Genomic DNA, 25,485 nt, shown 5'->3' with positions numbered 1-25,485 from the left:
AAGAGCCGCAAGTGGCTCGCAAGCCGCAGTTTGCCGACCACGGTACTAGCCTAGCAAACATCATAGCTCAGCCTAGCCTACCATGAAGGTGCTCAGAACACGTACATTAGCCTACAGCTGGGCCAAGTCGTAGAGCACAATGACTACTAGGCAGATGTAGTTTGTTTACCCTTGTGAATGCGGGGCTGACAGAGCTGCCCAGCATCACCAGAGAGTGTCCTACAATGTATCACTAGCCCAGGTAAGGATCGACATTCTAAATTCAAAGTAGGGTTTCTACTGAAAGTCTATCACTTTTGCACCATTGTCAAGTTCAAAAATTGTAAGTCAAAGCATCGTAAGTAGGGGGCTGTTCGTACTTCGTTCTTTCTCCCCTGGGCAGGCTTCTTAAACGCCTTTCGATGTCTAGTTTAAAACATCATCTCCTCTGAGAACTACCAAGCCTCCTGAGGTTTGTCACTCAAACCTCTCTGCCTCCAAGGAACCATTTGCAAACCTCCATTGTCATATAGCGATGATCATAGCTTTTCCAGGGAGCTAGGATTTGATTGCAGGTCTGCGCGTCTGTCCTTCCCACTAGATTGCTGCCACTTGAGGAAGTCTGACATTAATTTCAGAGTTCCCAGCACTTAAAGTCCCTAGCACAAAATAGGTGCCCAATAAAAGTTGATCAACATTTCCACATGCAAAGGGGAAAGAGGACTGCTTAAAAATGCATGCGTGTGCACATTTCATGTTATAATAATGGCGACTTAACGAAATACAATGCCTTTTCCTGTGTTTATAAGAAACGGGCTGTTAGCTCCCCCTCCACACTGTAGCAACTCATGAAGCAGATAATAAATTAAAGGGAAGTGACTGTTTGACAATATCCTTTGATGACAGTTTACTCTTCCATCCTGATCCGATGCCAAATTAATGTTATCATGAAATAATTCCATTAGCTGCAATTGTGCAGTTCACTGAGCCATTACTGTCATCGGAAAGTGAAACTGTATTCAAAACCCAGAACAGGGGCTTCCGTAGGAATAAATGGCATTAACATGCAAACGAATTATATGCAGGAGACAAGGGAATAGCGATGAAACCAGCATTCCGGCCCAGGCTCGGCATAAACAACTGATCACATTTTAATATTTAGACATACGTGAACAATGAAAACAAATCATACTGGCAAGTGCCTTCGAGTTAAATTCAGTTTTGTTTAAAAAGGCAGAGGCTTGTGCATTCTTCCACCTGCAGGCGACACTGAGCACCCTTGAGCTTTATTCAGACAATCTTGCCTCCTAACATATTCATGACCTGGAGGATAAACGAGCACATGATATTTACATAAGAAAAAAACCGAACTGGTGGCTGGGTGAGGCGGAGGCTGGGAATGGGCAGAATAAAGCAAGAGGCAAAATAAAAAGGCTAAAGGGGGGCCTCCCAGAGCCTCCTGGCGCTGAAGGCAATTAGAGAAAGGGCGAGGATGCCTGGCCCTGGCAAGGGAGCCAGACGGGCTGCCCACTGCAGGCCTGAGCCCCGTCGGGCCTGTGCTAATGGAGCTGCAGCCCCAGTGCAGGCAAACCATGGCCTGCCTTCCAGCTCCCAGATGAAGGCCGGGAGCAGGACCGCGCCTGGAGACACTGTTGCGCCCATGGGGATGCTTAGTGCATTTCTCTTCCCCTGACCAGTGACTTTTTTCCAAGGAGTGTGAGCTCACCTGGCCTGGCCCTTTGTCAGCTCTTCAAGCCACGGTTGCCTGGACAGCTGCGCCATGTTGGTAAGGACGCCTTTCCTGAAACTCCACCCAATCATCGCTTTCTTTATTGAAACCCTCTGTGCTTGGGGATGGTCACACCTGAGCCGGAGCAGCTTGTGCCTCTCAGCAGCCCTGCCGGCATCCAGGAGGCCCACCCTCCCAGGCAGTGCGGCTCTCTCTCGGGACAGCCCCTCCCCAGGCCAACCACACCTCGCAGAGGCATGGCCCGGAAAGGTTCAGGTCTTAAGTTGGCTTCATCAGACGAGGTGGAGTCTGGAGCCTGGCTCTGCTGATGCTTAACTGTGTGACCTCTGAGCTTGAATCTAAGCCCCCGTTTCCTTATTTATGAAAGGGAACAGGTGCTGTCCCATTTCACGTGGAATGAATGCCAGCCACGTGCCGGGCGCTGTTCCCAGTGCGTGGGATACAGTAGGAAACAAAGCTGACACTCTAACAGGGAGAGAGCAGAAACAAAAGCATAACTAATTGTATAGAGCGTGTTCACGTGTGATTGGTTCTGTGGGGAGGAGAAATAAGACAGAAAGCAGGGGGGCCAGGGCAACAGAAGTGCTGGGGCAGGGCTTGCATTGTAAATAGGGTCCTAGGAGACATGGGAGCAAAGATGTGAAAGAGGCCAGGGTGTGAGCGAGCAGGTATCTGGGGAAGGGTGCAAAGGCCCGAGCCAGGAGTCTGAGCCACAGCAGGGAAGGCCTGTGTGGCTGGCACGGAGGGAGTGGGGAGTAGGAGGAGATGAAGTCAGGACATGAGATTCTCCGTGGGACTTTTGTGAAGACTGATGGAGACAATGAGTGAAATGCACTCGGCAATAATAATAATAGTGGGCACCTGCTGTTTGATAGGCACTGTGCTAAGTGCCTGCTACATTAGCTCATTAGTCTGCACAACAGCCCTGCAAGGGTTTTTACATGCCTCTTTTACATATGAGAAAACTGAGCTCTGGGCAGACGAAATAATTTGCCCAGGGTCATAAATGCTAGTAAATAGTGGTGCTGGAATTCAAATGCAGAATTCAAACCCAGGTAGCCGAGCTCTGGAGATTGTGCCTTTAACCACTGAGCTGACTGCCTCTCATAAGCAAAGGGGTGGGATGAGGGTGGAGAAGGCCTCTGTGGATGGCAGAGCAGCCCAGGAGGCTGGGATTACATGGAGAAGGAGGAGGGCACTAGAGCTGCATAAGCAGGTCCGCAACAGAGCAGAACGTGTGATGCAAAGGACAGCAGAGCAAGCAGGGAATGGAGAGCTAGGTGGCTTGGGCCATAGGGGCCTGAGTGTACACACACACACACACACACACACACACACGTGGAAGCAGCAGACTTAAGCAGAGTCCACCTTATGTGCCAGCAACAGATCAAGGTGAGTTCATGGGGCCGTAAAAGCCCCTACATTGTGGACCTCAAAGAGCACAGACATCTGGTAAAGGTATCCCCTCCCCTTAAAAAATAAACAGCGAGAAATGTTTACGATAGCATGATCGGTAGGCCAAATCTGGAGAATGAATCAAGAAAAAGACCTCCCCCTTACTAATTTAAACCTGAGACAGAAACCAGCACCCTGCTGTCTCTCCTAGGTGAAGACATTTAGTATGCCTGTGGAATAAGTACCAGATACTACATGGAGAACTTTTGTACATAATCTCATTTCATCATCAAAACACTAAGAGCCCAGTAAGATATGTATACATGTAATACCTTAATAAAAAAAATGTAGAAAAATAAATAAATAAACACTAAGAGCCCATTGGTCCCCATTTATGGATGAGGAAACTGAGGATCAGAGAGGCTGGGTCCCTCACTTTATAAGCCAGGCACTTACAGGGATAGAAATGTGATCCCCTCAAGGCCTGTCCAATGTGAACACTGACCATCACTGAGCCAACTGTACAACACTAACCATCACCCCGCACTGCCTCCTGTCCCGTAGCCCATGGTGCTGCGGTCTCGTTGTTACTTGCTAGCCAGTGCCCATCATGCGGATCAGGGACACACAGGCTGCTATGGACTCCGAGTGATTCCACGGCTCAGAAACCCTGGGGATCAGCTCAGCTGGCTGCCTGAGCTTCAGGATAAAAGGCACTGCAAGGAGTTTTGTAAAGAAGCTCAATGCCTAGAAGATAATCATTTCAGCTCTTTCTGAGTGTTCCTCGCTCTGCGCCATGTCGCCCAGAGGCTCAGTCATTCCAGAAAAGCTTAGTAGATATCGGTCCTATTTATGGCCACCCAACACCTTTGGCACACACTCCGACAATTTAGGAACTTCCCATATTTGTAAGCTGGCCTCCCTTTGGCAGAAGCTCGAATGGCTCTGCCAGCCTCCGTTGCAGCTAGGGCACAGGTATGTTCCTGAGACACGTGTCCCGGACTGGGACTCAGGAGCTAGTGACACAAGAAGAGGGGCCAGGAAAATCGCTTTCTTTGGCTGTGATAGAAATGAATAATCCCAAAAAAGTTCCCATTCTTGTCACCATCTTCTCTTCCTCCCTTACCCAACTGCACCCTGGAAACAGACCCAGGAAAACCCCCAGCCTCTGCATGTTCATGTGTGGTGTGTGCAAAGACAAATGGCCAGGGAACAGCTGATGGGAGCTGGACCCGCTGCAGTTATGCACACGAGGAAAGAGGACAAAGGAATGGCAGGAAACAAACACAATGCCAGACACAATAAGCCCCCAAAGCAATCATTTCTATGTTTTTCCACCAGCTGGCTAATAAATCACAATGTGTTGAACCTTCTCTTTTCCAGTTTCCCAAATGAAATTCTCTCTGAATATAGGGAAAATCCCCCCACCACTTCCCAATGTCCTCAAGGATCCACTGGAGGGCAAACTACTGCTGAAGATTCAAAAATGAACAAGACACAGGGAATCTACCTTCCCTCAGCATGAGGTCCTAGACCCTCCCTGCAGATCTGCCTACATATATGTTTATGAAAACGGATCTAAGATTATGCCTCGGTTACCTTAGAGACATCTCTTCTCACCAAATTCCTTCTCTTAGCCCCCAAAATGGACTTCATCCAGCAGGCAGTTCTGAGTGTCAATGGTGTTTTGTATGCTATGCTGGGGATACAGTAAGGGCTAACAGATCATCCACTCCTGAAGAAGCCAAAAGTCACTTCGGTTCCAGCAGCACTGAATTTACTCTAAGTGAAGAGCTAGGGGCTCTGCAAGATGACACACCTTGAGGCAGAGAAGAAAGCAAAGGTAGAAATGCTTATGGCGGGAAGAGACAAAAACTAAGAGGGAGAAGATGGAGAGAGGAGGGAGGGAAAGAAGGACAATAAAACAAACTAAAAGGAAAAACTGGGCAGAAGATATGATAAATGAAAAGAATATGTCCTTGTAGATCTGAAGATCTCACCTGCAAGATGAAATAAGATATCCTTGCCTGTTCATCTAGAAGTACAATGTTTGAATCTTTGAACTCCTCCAAGAAACTCAACCGTTTGAAAGACCCACTGTTGCCGAAACCGGTTTGGCTCAGTGGATAGAGCATCGGCCTGTGGACTGAAAGGTCCCAGGTTCAATTCCGGTCAAGGGCATGTACCTTGGTTGCGGGCACATCCCCAGTAGGGGTTGTGCAAGAGGCAGCTGATCAATGTTTCTCTATCATCGATGTTTCTAACTCTCTATCCCTCTCTCTTCCTCTCTGTAAAAAATCAATAAAATATATTTTTTTTAAAAAAAGAAAGACCCACTGTTGTCTTCTATTTGGATTTCAAATATTTTACAAGTGTCCTTCCAATTTGCAAGAATACCCCTAAGATTTTAATTAATGCACAGTCTCTGCCTTAATGCACTGACAAGCCAGAGGAATTGAAACAGATATTTCATTTTTAGAATAACCTAAATGACATATGTTTTTTGACATGGTGCAAAACACTCATCTCTTTCTATTTATCAACTGAAATCTCAACAAATGTTTTGAGAATCCCAAATGATTACCCATTTCAGATGCCTCGTCGAGTATGATGCCATCATGGCACATCCATCATCGTGATCAAAATGATGATTACAGATTTCTGCTTTCTTTTGTCCAACTAAACAAGTGCACACCAGAAGTGGCTGACCAACCCATGGCTCCAGAGCACATGTGACCACCACTACACAATCTGCATATTCATTCCCCTGATCACATGGTTTGAGACCTTAGCACATGACCCATCACAGTTCTTGGCATAGGATTTTGCTGAAACAACAAGGAACCTAGAATTGCTTAAGCCAATACAACATGAACTTGAGATTTCAAATAGTTTCAACTTTGGAAAACTTGCCTCAGAAGGCAACCAGCCAAAGGAAAGCAGAGCCAAAATCCCAAGAGATAGAGACTACCCCAATGACATTAAGCATCTGGATCCAGCCATGCCTGAGGCTGGAATTTTCAATAATGTAAAATATAATAAAGTCCTATTTCTCCATTAGTCAGTTTGAGTTGAGTGTTCTTCATTTGTACTGTTAAGAATCTGGACAATACATTCCCAGTATGTTTTTCTCTTATATCCCATCACACACAACCAACCTGATCATACACATAACCAGTCCCCAACCTAACTTTGCCTTAATAGCCAAAGAACAAAAAATTGTCCTTTTTCAGGTTGCTTTTGAATGCCTCCATCCCTAAAGCCCTTTAAAAGGACAGCTAATCTCTGTGACACTGACCATCAAACATCATATCTTTTAAGAACTCTAAAATGTTAGCTTACTTTTTGGCCAGTAGGATCTCAAGGACAGGCAGGTCAACTGCAAATACCAGCTTATCTGTCATGTACAACTTCTAAGAGCCAAATAAATACCAAACTCTCTGAGTTCTGCTCTCTCCACCCCATAGAATACATGGAGAGTTTTCACCATATCTCAAATCACACAAAGAACAGATGAAATGCTGAAGAGCCTCAAGTCACCATTCGTGTTCATTGGATGAAGCATAACTTTACAACATGTTAAGATTTCTTTTATTTCCAAATAAACTTACAAGGAACCATTATTACCTATTCCTAACTCTCTAAGTTGGGTTTTTGAGTTGTACCAGTATTTGATGGAAGGCTGGTGATCATTTTGTAAGAGAGTTTCTCCCGTGGCACAATGTTGTATCCCAGAGGAATTGCAAAGCCTATCAATCACTCTCACATAGCAAGTACTCACTGAGAAAATAATGTCCTCGACCGAACGATGAACTTGAACACGTATTCCAAAGCTTTGAGGGTTCTGAGGATCGGCTCACATTGCTCCCCTCTGCTGGAGGTATCCAAGTAAGTCTTCAGCACCGTCATCAGTTTCCTGAGTAAGGGATTATATTTTCAAAATACGTTGTTTCCCAACCCATGGCATGGTAATTCCTTTGCTCAGTAAATTATAAGGCTTTCAATCAAAGGTTAAAGGTGGTGGTACAGCCAAGCTTACTCATTTACAACCATAAAAATAACTCTGCTTAAAATTACATTTAATACAGAGAGTGAATAATTATTTCCTGCCTGTAAAAAGCCAGCAAAGAAAAAAAAATAAGTAGTGAGGAAGGAAAGTCTTTTGACTAGAAAAACTAGTCACAATTAGAATATGATTGGGAATAATGGTGGTGATAATGTCTTTTTCAGCTTTTTCTTCCTGCTGAAAATGTTCTTGTTATACCATGGAACTCCCTTGCTTAGGAACTTTCCATGTTTCTTCATTTCCGGCAAGGCAGACTTCAAACTACGTGATCTCCCTCCAAGGCCCCTTCATAAACTGGCTTCCACCCATCTCCCCGCATCATCTCCCTTCTGTGACCCTCAGTTGTCTATACCCAAACTATAGCAATCTACTGAGCATGTGCCTTTCTTCTCTGTTGCCTTTGAATACCAATGTTTATTGCAAGGAGCTGCTGATAGGTCATGAAAAGAAGGAAGGGAGGGAGGGAGGGAGGGAGGGAGGGAGGGAGGGAGGGAGGGAGGAAGGGAGGGAGGGAGGGAGGAAGGGAGGGAGGGAGGGAGGGAGGGAGGGAGGGAGGGAGGGAGGGAGGGAAGACTTCCATGTACTTCTGCCACCATATTCACCTCAACCTATGGGTTTGCATATTTTTATTTAATCCAAATAACTGAGGCACAGATTGGATTTTCTCAAAAAAGGGAGAACTCACACAGGCTAGTGATAAGAGGAAAATACTCAAGTTCCTTGAGCCCTCGGCATCCTGACAGGGCAAGCAGGAGGCGCACAGTCACTTACTTGTAAGCCAAGGTAGCACTGAAATGCTGTTGAATGTAAGCCTCCAGAACGGTGTTGAAGTGCTGGAATTTCCGGTCAGCAATGAGTCCAATTATGTAGATCTAAGGAAAAGTCAACGAATCAGTGTTTTCAGGACAGACCCAGAGCAGGAAGCCATAGTCACATGGCATAACCGAACCCCTAGCAAAAATTTTTACCCAGGAATTAGCTCACTAATATATCTTTAGTCCTTTTCATTAAGGTGGTATCTCTCCTAAAAAGTGTTTCATGCAGTGTGCTGCAAAGCATTATAAGATACAAAGGTTTCTTGGTCAAATAAATTTGAGAAATCTTAGGTTGTCATCCTTAAACTGCCTTCTTTATTGCAGGACTTATCAGAGTCTTTAATATATCTATGTGCATCATGACTCTCCAAGAGGGTCATGCAATGTTCAGCACTTCACTAAGGGGTTGAACAAAGGATCTTTTTGTCAGAGAGCATCTTTCCTTAGGGCTAGCTTTCCATACCCTCTTGGGAAGTACCAAGTCACAGTTGTCTCCAAGCAACCTCTTTATAAATGTAAATGCCACTGACATAGGGGGTTAACACATTAACACTCTGCTGGTCACTGATATCCCCTAATTCAAATGTTTCTTATGTTTATTTTGACATGACACTGAGGAACATAAATTAGGACAGCGAGAGGAGGAAGATACCATTTGGAAAGATGGAAAGGAGAAAGATCTGGATGGCGTACCACCGTGAAAGGTTCTGGGTAGAAAGAGTGAGCATAGTGACTCTGGTGAGTTGGAGACTATGAAGAAGAAGGGAAAGGAGACTTGGGATACACTGTGGGTCCTTCACAACCTGACCAGAGACCAGCTCCCGGCATTCATGGAAAGCCAACTCGGTTATTCATGGAATCCAGCTTCATGTACTTTCACCCTGTGCCACTCTGACCTCAACATTTTAAGATTCCCCTTTCACTCATTCTGCACAGGCATCCAGGTGAACTCCAAACTAATGAAAGGGAACAGCAGCTCATTCATTGGTCTGGTTGCCTAACGTGACAATTCCTCCAAAAGAGTCATGAAAAGGGCCATAAGTTCTCAGGTTTCTCTCAGTGAGACACACCTTGATGTCTATGTCACAAACCCATCCCCTCTCTTACCAATGCATCAAAGACGAGGATGTCATACTCGTTACTCTGAGAATGCTCCATCATGATGTTGAAGAGGGCATCCAGAGTATCCTGGAGAAACTGGACAGAATAATGAAGGACACATTAGGAAAGAGTGCAGGTGACCCAGAAATCCACTTCTCAGTGTAGCCCACAGAGACCAAGAGCACACATCCACCATGCACCATGGTCAAGGGGTCCAAGTTCACATGAACCAGGACTCACAGCACCCCACCTGTCCACCAACAGCAGCACAGTGGATGAATTAAGGGTGGCATTTTTCACACTGCAGAAATAAATAAACCCACAGTGATAAAAGAGCCAACTACTTCTACATGCAGCGATGAGGAGACCCCTCCTGAGCCTTGTGTGCAGTGAGATAAGTTAGACACAAAGTCCGACACAAACATGTACATTCTGTATTACTCTATTTTTATGAAATTCAAGAATAGACAAAAGCCCATCAATGGTGACGGTAGTCAGCTTAGTGGTTATCCCTGAGTGGGTTGTTGACTGAGAAGGGTATGAGGGAGCCTACCGCAATGCTAAAATGTTCTGTGTCTTCATCTAGGTAGTGGGTACATGGGCATGTACATGTATAATAATGCAGAGAGGGGCAAACGTAGGTTTACAGTTGTTTGTATGGAAGATAATATGCTAATTAATAAATAATAATACAAGAATAAACTCTGTGTTTTGCATACTCACAACTGTAAACTTACTTTTGCCCCACCCTGTACGTTGAATTGCACTTTTAGAATAAGTGCTCTGTACATATATTATTGTTCATACATTATACTTCAATAAAAAAAAAAACTAAAAAAAATAATGCAAAAAGGAGACAATGGAATTCACTCCCAGATGTCTTCTCTAAGCTGCTCAAGTGACAGACCCTATGAAAGGCTGTTTGGGGAACCTCTCTGCCATTGCTGAACCAGGTAAGCAGGTCAATACCACCCATTTAAAGCACTGATCTGGACATTCGACCATTTTTCTGCATGTAAGGAGAATTAACTAAAATGTGTTACCCCTTCCTCTTAAAGAGTGGGTCAATATTTCCTAGAGTCCCTCAAAACACAGAGCAACCGTATAAAGCTGCTGAATCTCGGAGCTTCTAGCTGCACCAGGTTCCTGGTGGAAACAAGATCACCCTCACCGGGACCTGCGGGAAACACTCGCCCCAAGTCATGGTGCCAGAGAGGAGGGTGGCTTTAATTAGACCTGAACTTCAGAGGCTGTATTCTCCACCACCAGGTGGACATGACAATACATCTGGTATTTGCATTTTTTCTGCTTGTTTCACTTAAAATGTGAGCCCCGGTGTCCTTCCTGTTCTCATGTTTAAAGCATAACATCCTCCAAGCTGCGGAAACCAACAATACTTGGTTATTTCTAACAATAATGTGTAAGTAGCACTAAGAGATCATAATGCTATAGTCATTTATGACAACAAAATTAATAGTTACCTTTTAATGAACTTGGTATATGTTATGTGTTTTCATACAATTATTGGGTACTCTGTGTGAGAGACTGTGCTGAGTAATTTTTAAATATCGTCACCTTGAACACTCACAACAACCCTGACAAATATGTTCTATTCATACTATTATCACATGGAGTTGGCAAGCAGGTGAGCTGGGATCTACACCCATGCTGATCATTTTCCAGAAACTGAGCACAAAGATACTTTCCTGCAGCTTCACATTCAGTGTCATTGGACCAAATCATCCCCAGATTTCCCAGTGATGGGGAAAAGCTGTCCCATCCCCTTCAACACTTGCCTCCCCACTGAGCCACTCGCGATTCCCAGCTCTGTTACTAGTGGATGAATACCGACCTTCACCACCTCCTCTCCATCCACAATCTTCAATTTCTCTAAATTCTCCTGCAGTAGTTGAGGCTTCATTCGCCACTTCAGCAAACCCAGCAAGCCCACTAGGACAGAGTGCAGACAGGTACAGTTACCATCACTGGGTTTGTGCACACATACACATGCACACTCACAGGCATGCATGCACATGCACAGGCACGCACACATATGCATGCACACATGCACAGGCACGTGCACACACACACACATAGGCACACGTATATGCATGCACACACACATGCACGCATGCACCCCCACACTCTCACACACACGCACACACCTCCCGATGGCTCCATTACCGTTCTGGGTGAGCTTTGTGGAGCACACTAGGGTGGAAATGGAAAACACATCCCGGGAGCTGACGGAGAGCCCCCCAACACTGCTGGAGCTTCGACTCAGAGTGGCCCCCTTGTTTTCCATGTGGTGCCGATAGGAAGGCAGAGTCAGGTACGCGCTGGCATCCTCCATCTTCTTGCTGTCCCCCTGGAAACAGCGCCTTGTTTACTTCCCTGAGCCAAGGGTGCACACCCAACGTACTGAGCTTGCAGGGGCCACATCACACATTGTAAGGCAGAGCAGCTTTTCCACACACAGGCAGGAACCCAGGTTCCATTAATGGAAACGGGGTTGATCAGCCAGTTAGAGGCTCTGTGGACTTCATTCAGGGCAAAAGGAAATGGAAGATTTCCCAGAGAGGACATTTGCATTCATCCTAATTTTTTTGAGATCTTAATACACATGTGCCCCAGGAAGATAAGGAGTCAGCCTGAAGAAGTAAATATTAGCAAAGGCCCTGAGTCTGAAAGTCCTGAGATCTAGACCCTGTCCTGCCACTCACAAGTCTGTGTCCTGTTGGATATATCCCTTGGTCTCTCTGTGTCACATTTCTCACGATTAAACTGAGGGTTCATCATGTTACCTGCTTCCTAGACATTTCAAGCAGACTAAATGGCAGTAGTGCACAGAGCACGCTCAGAGTGACACGCGCGTGAGCCCTTGGCATGTGAAAGGAAAGAGTGGATGGGAGCATAACGAGTATTAGAATTCACGGAGCCCTATTCTGAACTAAAGGTCACACTGAGTGCTTTACGTGCCTTAGTCCATTTCATTTAAGCTTCACAGCAATCGTAACTGTCATGGATACTAATACCCTCATTTTACAGGTGAGGAAACCAAGGTTTAAGCAAGGTGAGTAATTTTAAAACTGACTGCGATGGGGACTCTATCCCCAGTGCGTTTGCAGTCTGTTGAGAAAGAATGGCTTTTATGCCAAGAGCTACCTTGATATGCCCCAGATGACAAAGCAGAGGCTGCACAGAAGGAGTGGGGTGGTTTTTGGAAAAGCCAGAGAGACTCAGAGAAGAGGATCATGTCATAAAGCCTTGATGAAGCTATATTTGCCATGCAGACCTCAGACAAAAGAGCAAAGTCAGCCTCCGAAGTTGAGAAAGCCAAGAGCAAGGGTCTGATGCCTATGCCCACCTCCTGGCCTGGCTGTTTTGCAGCCACAATGTTGCCTCAAGGCAGGAGCTAGCAGAGGCACCAGCTGTCAGGGGTCATGGGAAAGCATGCAATACAATCAACGCCTCCCACTTCTCCAAACAGTCTAAGTCTCCCGATGCAAAAACAACGCTGGCTGACATCTGTACCCTTTACACACGGCCCTTTCACGTGGGCCATCTCATTGGCTCGTCATAAATATTACCATCACCGCTGAGGAAAAGGAAGCTGAGACTCAGGGAGACATGTGAGATGAGTTCAGATTTAGTCAGCAGCGGGATCAGGACCCCAAATCCTACTCTCCCCCCATTAGCTACAGTGAGGCATCTGTCGAATGTCATGCTGGCCGTCCACACATCCCACAGGTCCTTTCAGAGCCCACACTTTGCATTTGAGTGTTCCATGTACCCACCATTGTCATATTTATATAAACTGTTTCATGTAATCCTCACAATTATTCACCGAGGGCTCATAGATGAGGAAATAGAGGCCCAGAGAAGTTAGCTTCTGTACAAGGCCACACAGCTGGTAAGCTGTGGTGTGTGTGGTCCTGGGGTCCCTGTTGTTAACCACGAATCCACCCCACCTTGTCCCCTTTGCTTCCTGAAGCCCCCTCACTGCAGAGTTGGTTCCAACTCACTGTACCTTTAGGACAACCAAGTCGTGGTATCCGTCCTGCAGAGTGGTCCCGTCTTCCTTCATCAGCTTCACATAGGCCATGGCGAAGTTCTTTTCTCCTTTATCTTTAGCTGGAAGAAGCATTGTGAGCATTGTGAGGTCAGGAAAGAGGAGGACACAAGGGCCACCTGGCTGTCCCCCTCCTCTCACCCCAGGTTGGTACTCACATTCCAGGGATGACCGATGTCGAAACATGAATCGCAGATGGATCCTCTGCATGTCTTCGATGGGAACAGCCACCTCCGCAGGCAGAAACCAGAGCTCAGGAGACCATGTGTTACACGGCCCTCCCCATTCCCCCTCCCCCAAAAGGCAGCCTGGCCATTTACTGGAGAGCCCTGCATGCTGATTTATTACCACCCACCCATCAAGCCTGATGAACTGTAAATAAATTACATAAGGACTAGCTATGAAGAGAAAATAAAGTACCAAATGTAATCCATTTGGCAAATTGCAATCCCAGCCAATGAAAAGAGATCTGTAAATTATAGTGAGGGAAAATGAATCTCCCCAAATTGATATAAAAGCCACATAACTTCAGCACAGGGTTTGATGTGCTGCAAACTGCACACCACACACTTGCCTCGCTCACCGCAGGAATTCGGGCCATGGCAGCAGGGCTTAGCAAATTAGCAATGGTCGTTAAGGGGTATGCTTGAGGATCCCCATTTATGAAAATTAATAAAAATGCTGGGATCCAATAATATTTGAGTAAATCTCCCACAAAGCCTACAGCACTCTCTGTAATGTGCAATTCAGGCCTAGGCAGAGAAGCTCAGCGACCTGTGAGAAACCACTTTGGTGTTTAAAAAGGGACACATTTACATTGTACAGAAGACTATTAAAACCCAAACAGATGCATACTTTGGGGCACTTTCCGCTCCAGAAAATGAACATGGAGCCTGCAGAGGTCCCCATTCGGGTGTTTCAGACAGAACGCAAGACCTGAGGGCCTCATGGGCAGCTGCAGTCCCTCCATTCTCTCCTGCAGGCTGAGTGGTTACTATAAGCTACCATCATGTGAGACACTGTGCTCGTGTAAGTCTCTGCAACTCAAAGAGCCTGTGGCCCCCATGGGGCGGCGCCTAGTTATACCAGATGACCTGCCCAGCTTTGGGGGTCACAAAACTATTGAACCAGGGGGGTGTCTGACTATGCACAAAGTTTACAAGGACCAACAAGGAGAAATAACTGGGGTGCAAGAGAACACAGAGAAGAGGACCCAGCCGCCCACCCCCCAGTTCAATAGCTTGTGAGCCCAAAGCTGGGCAGGTCATCATTTTTAAGAAAGTGAGTACAGGGAGACCCACTGAGGGAAACGGGAATGCAGGTGACCAGGCAAGGACCTCAGGGTCTGCGTAGCTACCTCTACCTCTGAAACTTGAGTCATGTGAACATCGGAGTTTGGGTTCAGAAGTCAAACCTGCTGCTCGATACAGGCAGAGCTATTTGAAGCAGGACCAGGCTTCCCTGTTTCCTGAATGAATTCCCAATGCTTCCTCCAGTGCATGGCTTTCCCTTCTGCTTCGTGTGACGATCTAGTAAGGTGAATGTCTGTGACTCATGCCGCTCCCCTCTGAGGTCCCTCCCAGCAGGTTATCGTTCAGGTGTTAGGTGGCCTTGTATAGCCTTACGTTTGCTCATAAGCTCTGTCACTCCTCACTGCTCATGTCACTACACAGCTTGGTGGGCTGAGTACCACCCACGAGAGGACCATCTGACAACTGCACGGTGGCCAGTTCCTCGGCCAGTGGAGAGAGAGCAAGAGAACCAGAGTGTTCACCCACGGGCCCGCCATTTCCACAGCCCCAGTGCACCACGGACACCTGTGGGGTATTGCTCCACGCCCCAGGGAGGTGCCTCTGAGCCCCAGATTCATGTTTGCTGCTATTATTATAATTTATTATTATTACCTTGACTGTTTCCATCCACCGTGGCTGTTTGACTTGATAGTACACTACAGACCGATATTCACTCATAGGCTTGTCCCCTGCTCCCACGCAGATTGCATTCTGACCGAAGAGGGGGAAAACAGAGAGAGAGAAAATTCTACAGAACTGCCCTTTTCTGGGCTTGGGTAATTTTGGTCCCAAGGCCTAGGCTGGCCTTAGGACCTGGGAAAACCCTGCCTCTCCCAGCCCTCCTGCCAGGTACCCACATGGCCTTCTACATTACAGATGTATATGCATGTCCCCAGGTCCGAGGGTGACAGCTGCTTAACTGCAGAAATCCTATTACTTGCATTCTGGAGACCGCGGGAGCACGCCAGGGAGGACGCACAGGCTCTACTGTAAATGGTGACCAGTCCCAGAGTCCCTGCTCGCTGCCAGTCTGATTAATCCTATTTGTTTCCTGAGTCTGACGGTGCACAAAGTTTACAAACAGGCTCCGATCAGTCAGGCAGTGGCTGTGCTGATGGATTTCTGATGCTATCACACCAAAGTGCCCGTGGGAGCTAGGAAGGAGGAGGGAGGAGCTCAGGCTTCAGACAGACAGGGGCAGAGGGGGCTGAGGCAGCCCATGGTTAGGAAGCATCTTCCAGGTACCAGGCCCCTGCTGAGCTCTGGGGTACGGGCATGAGTCAGATATTAAAGCTGACATGAGGGTTCCGTTCAATGGAAGGATCATTAGATGAGCAGACATATCACTAAGCAACGCAATGTGATGACAGACACATGTATTTGCACAGAGAAGAGGCACTTGAGTTCCAGCTGAGGACTCAGGGAGGATCTTGAAGAAAGATTCCTAGGCTCTGAGCAGAAATGCACGAAGGATGTTCTGAGCAGAGTGAGAGCAGAGCAAGCATACCTATGTAGGCTATTTATTCCTTGCCATAAAGTCACCCTCCAAGTAACAGGGATTACCTATCCTCTTTTTTTTAATTCTCACTCAAGGATATCATTGATCTTTAGAGAGAGAGTAGAAGGGAGGTGGTGCGGGGGAGAGAGAGAAACATAGATGTGAGAGAGAACATCAACTAGTTGCCTCCTGCACATGCCCCAACTGTGGCTCAGGACTGAACCTGTAACCGAGGTACATGCCCTTAACCAGAATAAATCCTGAGACAAACCAGCAAGGGCAACAGGAATTACCTCTTTATGGAGTTTGCCAACCCCTGATTCTCCCTCTCTGTTCATTCCAGTTATTTGGCCACCAAACAAGATCTAAGCCAGGATCACCCAGAAGGGGCTTAAGTGGGGTTCTTATATAAGAGCAGCAGATTTTAACCTCGAGTCTGCAGAGACTCAGGGATGTGAGGATTGGGTTTGCAGCTCCAACCCAAAATTGCAAAACTGTGTGCCTCTAGGCATTCATATAGTCAGAGATTCCAGGCCTCTCACCAGATTCTACCAGATTCTCCAATAGATCCTTGACACCAAGCCCTCCTCCCAGGGTTGAATAACCAAGCAGGCCGCATGTGGGCGCTGGGACCCCTGGTGAACAAGTTCACCTGTGGGAAGGAGAATCCTGCCCCTCTTGTGGCAGAGCGCCCACTTTACTTCCGAGTCCCAGGGAAAGAAGGAGCTCAGTTTAATATTGATGGGTTGTTCTTGCAGCCAAAGTGAGTCTATTTCAAAGTAAGGATATAGTGTCCTTTCAGAACTTATCTCTAAAAACAAAAACAAGAGCCTAGCAGGTTTGGCTCCATGGGTAGAGTGTCAGCCCGAGGACAGAAGGATCCTGGGTTCAATTCTGATCCAGGGCATGTACCTCGGTTGCAGGCTCGACCTCAACCTTGGTCGGGGCAAATGCTGAAGGCAACCAATGGATGTGTCTCTGTCACATCAATGTTTCTCTCTGTGTGTCTCTCCCCGTCCCTTCCCCCACTCTCTCTAAAATCAGTGGGAAAATATCCTCAGGTGAGGATTAACAATAAATAAATAAATAAATAAATAAATAAATAAATAAATCACAAGGGTAACCAGAGAACTGGAAATAAAGAAAGACACACATCTCTTCTACTTCTCACAGCGGGGGGGAAGCCTTTCAGAAATTCTCGGGGCAATAAACTAAAAACATGCTTCCAAGCTTTTGCTAACTCTTCAAAGAGTGCATTTTGTCTAGCATTGTGCTAAGTCCTTGACACACCTGACCTCACTTATTTTAATCCTCATAACCGCCTCTGATGATTACCATCATTATCCCCATTTCACAACTGAATAAACTGAGGCCCTGAGATGTTAAGTCACTTGCCCACAAGTAGCAGAGCTGGACTACATCTCAGACCCTCTACTCTTTGTCCAGTGTTCCTTCTAGAACAACCTAGATGCCTTCCAGCCACCCAAGATTTATATTTGGTGACATTTATGGGCTTAGAATTTCTGTAGCTCCAGTGAATTCCATCTAGCTCGTAAAATCTAAAGATACACATCTATCTCTGGTGAAAGTAAAATTGCTGTATGGCAGGCAACAAAATCCCACAAAACTGTCCTGATGATGAAAAAAACATTTTTTAAAATTTTATGTATTTATTTTTTTAGAGAGAGAGAGGAAGAAGGAGAGACACGAAGTGGGGGGGGAGAGAGAGAAAGAGAGAGAGAAGAGAGAGAGAGAGAGAGAGAGAGAGAGAGAGAGAGCTTTGTTGTACCACTTACTTATACATTCATTGGTTGATTCTTGTATGTGTCCTGACCGGGATCTAACCTGCAGCCTACATTCTAAACAACTGAGCTACCCATCCAGTGCCTCTGGTGATGAAAAATTTTGATTGCCTAAGGCTGGAGAAAAGTCTCAGTATTATTCTGAGAAAGGCATAAGACCCTCAACCCTTCAGAGATAAATTGGACATTGCCAAATGTGTCTAGAGAGCATCGTGATTGGGACTGAGCCCAGTTTTAGGGGAAAAAATAGAGATTTGTATATGTCTCAAGTAAGCCTGTTCAATAATTTTCCCCATTGCCACCCCCAGGACCCCAGTTAACAGTCAGAAGGTTATGGTGACTCCGTCAGCTAAGCACATCGGAGCAGAAATCAGGAAGCTGGAGACTTTAAGGCTGAGTTGGCCTTGGCAGGCACACTTCAGCAGGAGGGACCTCAGGCTCATGACACAGGCCCTCTTTACCTTGTAGGAATCACCTGAGGAACAAATGTCACCATGGGTGGGAACGCACCAGAAAGTGTGCCACACCAACGAGGCCGCCTCACGGGGAGATGTCGATGAGCATCCACCAGGCGGGAGTCAAGCCTGGAGACCGTTCTACCTTTCCAGGAAAGATGGCCAACGGTAATGAACACCTATTATGTAGATTACCTCGTTTGATAGTCAGAGGAATAAGGTGCCACTGCTGGACTCATTTGCAGGCAGAGAATCTTAGGTACAGAGAGATCATGTAACTTGTTCAAGGTCATCCTGCTACTCTGAGCTGAGCTGGGCTTTGAGCCTGGCTACCTGGCCCCAGAAGGCATAGTCTTAACCACTACACCATACTGCCCCCCACGCCCTACCTCCCACCTTAAGCTGGTCAGAAGAGCAGAGGTTTCTCAACCTAGCATCTGAGCCTTTGTTTTTTATTCTCCTTAGACTTGCTTCAGGCATCCGCATTGGCTTGCCCACTTGAACCCCCTGGATTCATGCCCAGGGCTTCACCCTGTAGTAGGTCTGCCTTCTCTTAATGTTTTCCTTCCTGTTACTGAGTACTGCATACCAGGTGCCTTACACCTACCATTTTGTTTAACCTTAAATCTTACAAGAAGGATTATTATTCCTCTTTTATAGACAAACTAGTGGCCCAGTGCACAAAATTTGTGCACGTGTGTGTGTGTGTGTGTGTGTGTGTGTGTGTGTGTGTGTGTCCCTCAGCCCAGCCTGCACCCTCTCTAATCTGGGATCCCTCTCGCAATCCGGGACTGCTGGCTCCTAACCACTCACCTGCCTGCCTGCCTGATTGCCCCTAACCACTCTGCCTGCCGGTCTGCTCACCCCCAACTGCCCCTCCCCCGCCAGCCTGCTTGCCCCCAACTGCCCCACCCAACTGGCCTGCTTGGCCTCAACTGCCCCCCCTGCCGGCCTGATGACCCCCAACTGCCCCCCACTGCCAGCCTGCTCGCCCCTCCCCTTCTGGCCTGATTGCCCCTAACCGCCTCTGCCTCGGTCCTGCCACCATGGCTTTGTCCAGAAGGACATCCGGAAGGTCTCCTGGTCTAATTAGCATATTACCCTTTTATTAGTATAGATAAACCTGCCAAAGATCACACAGCTGATAGGAGAGGCTTGGATCTGAACCCTGTATGTTTGAACCCAGAGCTCACCTCATTAGCTTCTCTGCTATGGCCCTTTCTGAGCAAGATCATTGAGACCCCGAAGTGAGCCAATGACAAATATACCCCATTCTGTCATCTGGCCCCACTCCACCAAGGGCCTTGTGCACCTGGAGCAGGAGGAGAAGTCGGTATCCCTAAAGGGGCCCGTTCCCACAGGAGCCCACCAGAGTCAGATAGGAGTGTTTGAGTGAGCCACCTGAACTTCATTAGGCAGTAATATTTATTTCTGCAAAGAGAGAAAGGCAAGCCTCCCACAGGCTTCCTTAGCAATTTTCAATAGTCAGTCAACTGAACTCCCCCATAACTTCCCTAGTAGATGAAACTGCAAATTATCACCACGACCCATAGCTGCCTCTCCACCTCAGCCCCAGCATGCGTGCTCCCGTATTCATCTGTGAAAAATGCGTCTACGCAGCCTGGTGGGGCATGACTTGAAAAGGTAGCAGAGGTAGAAGCAAGAATGGTTCAGAAAGAAGATAAGACACCTGCTTTCCTGTTAACTGCTTCTTCTAATTTGTCATTCGGCAGCATTGGAGGCAAGGGTATCAGTGGTTTAAAAACTGAAGCTGAGGTTGAAAAGTTCTCCAACAGGTAGCTGGGTAAAAATAACTTCAAAGCAGTGGTCTATACATTCGGGGGAATGCAAATTCCCTTTCAGATAAAAGCCCTCTACTCTTCCTTTGTGTTCCTTTCAGCAACGTGTCTCTCACTTTATTTTTCAGCAAAGTTTCAGAATCCACAAAAAGAAAATGAGTTAAATGCCTGTATTTTGCTCAATTAAATATTAATTAACAGAGCCAGTCTTTATGAACAAAAATGCAATTGTGGGGATTTCCTTAAAGTTAAAATAGATTTTGATAGAATTGGTTACTAGCCTCATGTTAAAATGAGAAATGACTTGGATAAGTTTTTATATTGATAGATGTCACAGTGGCATGTTTAAGAGGGCCAGAAACCTGGAATCAAAACTCCCCCTGCCTCATACTAACCTCATGACCTTGGAAAAGCTGTTTAGCTTCCCTCTCTGTAAAGATGGGGTAATAACGGCAATGCATCATGCTTACCAGGGTACCTGACAGGTTGCAATGTCTCTGTCACTTACTCTTAGGCAGAGGAAGGCAAAATCTGCCCCAGGCGAGAGCAGATGACTTATTGACACTCGCACCACCTCCCACTGTGCTATCTGATCACCGGCTGCGGCCTGGGAGGAGCATTTGCCCATACTGTCACGTCTGCTGAGAGCAGTTTTATTTTCAGCTAAGTGTTCTGAAAGGAGAAATTGAGACGCAAGACCCTCCCCCACACCGGACACAGCTGCTGACAACCTTAGAGGAAATGAAGTAAATAGATGTAAACACACATGACAAATATTGTAGAGGACATATGCTGTCTAAATATTTATAGCAACGTGCTTTGCATTCTTGCATACACTCGGCCAGCCCTCGGGAGACCAATTTACTAATGAGGCTTTCCACCAGAATCTGGCTGAGCGCTGGGAGTTAGAGCAAGTGTTGGGTTGTCTGTGTTGAGCGCATCCTGAGTCTCCACCAGCCTAAGGCTCTGTATTTATTGATCCTCTTTTTTTTTTTTTTTTTGCCATGAATTTTGCTTGAATAAACCAGCTCGTGTTTCAATGAGAACAACATTTTAACTGCATAAGGCTAACCTACGGAGTGAGGCCAAGCAAAAAGAAAAAGAAAAGAAGAAGAAATAGCAGTCATGAAAGGAGAGGAACAGGCAGTGAAGAGCTGCTTTGGTGTAAAGAAATAACAACACCAGATCTTATTATGGGCTACTGTACCAAGCTCTAAGGTGTAGGTCACATTACTCAACACCATCCCGGAGGCAGCTGGCATTTAGAGAGCAGAATCAGGGGTGGGAAATGCAAATCTTTACTAGCAGAGGTACCCAAGGGGGGGGCCTTGTCACCCAGAGCAACAGCAGGGGTCCTTACAGACAACGTTTTGCCATCCTCCGCGCACACACACATGATCACTTCCATGTTCCTCTGTGTGGTCTTGTTGTACTTGTCAAAGTCGCCTTGTAGGAGAGTGATGTAGATGTCGTTTCTGACATCCCCTGAGGCAGAGGGAGAGAGAGACAAGAGTTGGAGTCTGTGCAGCTGGAGGGCCGCTGATTAGAGAGGAGGAGAACAGGGGGGGAGAGCGGAAGTGCCCTGCCTGGATGTGCATTAATGAAATTAAAATCAGAACTGCTTGGAAAAGGCATTTTACCTCACCGGGGAGGCGGGAGCAATAGGTAACAAGGGGATGGAGGAACACTAGGCAATCAGTGGCAAAGAGGTGGGTAGGATGGTCAAAACTGGCCATGTATTTCTCTCCATTGAAATCATTTAATTTTCATCCTCTAGTGACACCTTCTGGGAAGGCAAAGGAAAGCTCCAATTGAACTGATCCAGGCCCATTAATAGCCACCGTGGACACTCACAACAGATCTTCTACTCTGAGGAACATTGCTCGTGTGTCCAAGGAACACAGGGTCGGGGATGAGGAGCAAAGGGTCTTTGGGGATGGGGCAAGAAGAATTGAAGGGGAATCACAAGAAACTGAGGTCTCGGGTAAAGCAGGCATGAAGGAATTACAATACAGGCCCTGGTGGCTGTGGAAGGAAGGGAAGAAGTCAGTGAGAACAGTTGTGGACACAAGGTTTAGGACAAAAAGGGAACTTTCCAAAGAATCTCATGTAACCTCAGTATTCTTCCTTTTACGACAGACACATTGGGAAAATGTTCATAGTAGCGGTTACTTCTGGAGACAAAGATTTGAGGGAGCTTTTAATGTTTCACTTTATACCTTTTGAAGCTATCGGAACATTTTACAACAGGCATGAAGTCCTTTGGTAATAAAAAAAAAATAGTTTAAAATTTTAAGGGAATGAATATCCTCCCCAAAAGAATGGACTCATTCTATATGTAGTGAAATAGAAAAGATGTCCATGCTAAATAGTTAAGTGGTGAAGCAAGTTACTTTCTATATAAAGAATATGAAGTAATGGTGTATAAAGCATATAAAGTACAATCCCACTTGTGGGGAGAAAGTGCATGTGTATATTTATGCATTTGTGTGTAGTATGTGAATGCACAGATTTCTGTAGACACAAAAATTGTTTTCAATGGTTACCTTCAAGGAAATTTTAGAAAAAAGAAGTAGAAAAGGAAGGAGTTGATTTTGTAAAAAGAAAGGATTCAACCAGCCGCACCCCCGCCCACCCGGGGGAAAGGCCAGACCTGGCATGATGATCTCGGGGAAGCCCAGCTTCCTGGCCACCACGGTGGTCCTGTCCACCAGGTGGGGGTAGTCCTTGCGGATCTGAATGATGTCCCCCACGAGCATCTTCATGGTCACCCAGAGGCCTGGAAGAGAAGGCTCACCATGAAGAGCCAATTTCTTCAAGGTGTTCTCTCAGTCTCACCCTCCCACCAGCTCTCCCTGGGTCTCCTTCTGAAGGAGAACACTGAGAGCAAACATCTGGAAGCAGACCTCAGGAACCAGGCATCTCCAGGTCTGAATCCCACCGGTTACTTCTAGCAACAACGTCAATGCCTGTCAAATGGCCCCGCCTCCTAAACCCAGCCTTCATAAAGGGTGTGATACCATCTTTCTCACAGAACGGTGGGAAAGACTACATAAAATAAGGGTACATGTTTAAGTGCCTGACATAGAGGAGGTAGCCAGGACATAGGAGTCCCTCTCTTCCTTTGGGCACTAGGACATGCCTTCCAGTTTCAGGAGATGTGGTTTCCATTTCTGTGGATCACACGCCCCCATTCTTTGCAATGGTCTGTCTGGAAGGAAGGCTGTCTTTCCCAAGGCTCAGAATTTTGACCTGTTTGTTGAAGAACCAAGGGCTCCCAAGCCAGAGTCAGGCCCAGTCCACTTGGCGAATTGGCACTGTACCTTGCCCTCCGCTGTCTCCCTTGAAGGTTGTGACTTTGCCCAACAGACTGTGCAGGAAATCATTCTCAGCTGTCACCCTGCAAAGGCAAAGAGCACAAACACTCACAGGAGGCCCGCATGTGGTCCCCAACGCAAAAGGGTGTGGATTAAGAGAATGGAGATAAATGGAAAATCTCTCACGGGTGAAAAGGAATGAAGTGCTGCTTTTCTTCGTCACTCTCTGCTTTCCCCTTGACAATGTCTGTTATATCCATAACTAGAAAAAGAAGAGAAATGAACAGTGTAAGTCCTCCTGCACCCAGGAAGGGACGACAATGGGATGAGCCTGTAGGGCAGAAGGCTGGGGCAGGAAAGTCTAAGAGGGCAAGCCAGCGTCGGACAATACACAGATGTGTTCATAACCTGTAGCACCTGGCCAACCGCTGGGCAAAGTGGGCTGGGCATCAACAAGCCAGGAAACCATCCGGGAGAATGTGGGTTAGCAGAGCCAAGAAGAAAGGGCCAGGGCAGTGACTGTGGAATGAAGCACTTGGTTTTGGATTGGACGTGTATGTATTGCACGTCTACTGTGCCTACAGAACCCAAGAGAGGTGACTCGCTGTGGGATCTGAGAAGCCAATGAGATCTATTCACCCTCTTTTCATAAACAGGCTCACAACACAGACACATAACTGTAGGAGCTCTGGACCCTGTGATTCCAGAGGGGTCCTGGGTCCTCAGAAATTTCTTAACTCAGCCACTAAAGGTCTACAAAACCAAGGTGAAGAGCTCTGGCATTAGAGCAGGGATATAGAAATGATGGGGGTGAGGAGAGGCACTAAAAAAAAAAAAACTAGTCAGGTAGCGCTAAAATCCTAATAACATGACATACCTCCAACACCCCAGGCCCTGGGCAGGGAGCCCCTAAAATTGCTTGTGTAATAATCAACCAGTGACTAAATCTAGCTCAAGAGGTGAGTTACGGAGCCGAGAAAATGAGGGGAAGTGTTATTTGAACCTAGCCAACATCTACTCTCTTCAATTAATTCACCCCCCTCGTCCATTCTCTGTGAGCAGGGTTTGGGTGGAGCAATCTCGCTCTGGCTCCAGAGTTGTTCATATGGCCTGGGCAATCAGAGGACCACACACCCCTGCTCAGGGTAGATACTCTGGAGATGACCACATGACTGTGTTTAAGCTCCTGGGTTTCTGCTGAAACTAATGGGGAAGAGGTACCTCTTTCCCATGGATTGCTAAGCTGGTAGGATGCAAGCTTGGAACAGCTAGCCAACATTTTGGAAACTAATTGGAAAGCCATCTTTGGAATAAGAGGACATGGGAGCTGAGAGATGGAGAGATGTCAGTTCCTTTGAGTTCCTGGATGCAGCTATGCCTGAAGCAATCTATCTCTGAACCTTTCAGTTACACCAGAATGCTGTCACCTGAAACTGTAAGAGAGGTCAGGCCACAGCAGAGGGCAAAGGCACATTTTGAGTTGAGGTGGAAGGACCCTCATGCCTTAGTAGGAACACTGTGATGTCAGAGATGAGGGGCCTTCCCTCACCCCCTCCCCTACGTGAAATCAGAGCATTTTAAAGCAGATCATGCACCAACCAGATCCAAGTCTCTTGTTTTTCAGATAATGAAACTAAGGGGAAAACGCTTGCCCAAAATCAACTAGTTAGCTAGCAACACTGCCAGGTTAAAAAAAAAAAACAAAAACAGCTTAGAATAAGCTAACTTGTTCCACTCCACCACTCTGCAAGCATGTGATTCCTGAAGATCAGAGTGTTCGGAAGTGAGGAACCAGAAACCCTGGGTTTAGATGTGTACATGGAGATTATAAATGGTACATAATTAGAAATTTATATTCTAATAAAAAAATAGCATATCCAATTACTGTTTCCACAGGCATTTAAATTGCCTTTTAAGAAAAAAAATATGCTCTAGTTAAAACAAAGTGGGCTAATTAAAAGAAAATATATTAGGTAAATAATAGTACAAGTGATAGTCAAATACATATAATAAAAACCACACAAGTGGGACAAGAATACTGAAATCTAGGACCAGAGAGAGCGAAGGCCGGGGAAGGTGGGGAAGGGACCTTGTTCTCGGCAGCCTACCGGGGTCACACGGACTCTCCAAACATCCACACCCAT

General features: G+C 46.5%; 1 protein-coding gene across 1 annotated transcript in view; it reads right to left on the bottom strand.

The window, feature by feature from the left end:
- The window catches only part of DOCK2 (dedicator of cytokinesis 2), a 373,603-nt gene that overhangs the window by 296,399 nt on the left and 51,719 nt on the right, over positions 1–25,485 (bottom strand). The window contains exons 11-22 of the mRNA XM_008147631.3: positions 23,528–23,603; positions 23,348–23,424; positions 22,678–22,803; positions 21,385–21,509; positions 15,083–15,181; positions 13,337–13,409; positions 13,137–13,240; positions 11,291–11,474; positions 10,959–11,056; positions 9,113–9,202; positions 7,962–8,062; positions 6,906–7,040 (exon numbers count right to left, since the gene is read on the bottom strand). Coding sequence (XP_008145853.1) covers positions 6,906–7,040; positions 7,962–8,062; positions 9,113–9,202; positions 10,959–11,056; positions 11,291–11,474; positions 13,137–13,240; positions 13,337–13,409; positions 15,083–15,181; positions 21,385–21,509; positions 22,678–22,803; positions 23,348–23,424; positions 23,528–23,603 — 1,288 coding nt within the window. The remainder of the gene's footprint in view (positions 1–6,905; positions 7,041–7,961; positions 8,063–9,112; positions 9,203–10,958; positions 11,057–11,290; positions 11,475–13,136; positions 13,241–13,336; positions 13,410–15,082; positions 15,182–21,384; positions 21,510–22,677; positions 22,804–23,347; positions 23,425–23,527; positions 23,604–25,485) is intronic.

Source organism: Eptesicus fuscus, chromosome 6 (assembly GCF_027574615.1).
Source record: "Eptesicus fuscus isolate TK198812 chromosome 6, DD_ASM_mEF_20220401, whole genome shotgun sequence".
NCBI classification, from domain to species: Eukaryota; Metazoa; Chordata; class Mammalia; order Chiroptera; family Vespertilionidae; genus Eptesicus; species Eptesicus fuscus.
The sequence above is the reverse complement of the archived record's forward strand: the minus strand, read 5'-3'. Positions and strand labels throughout refer to the sequence as shown.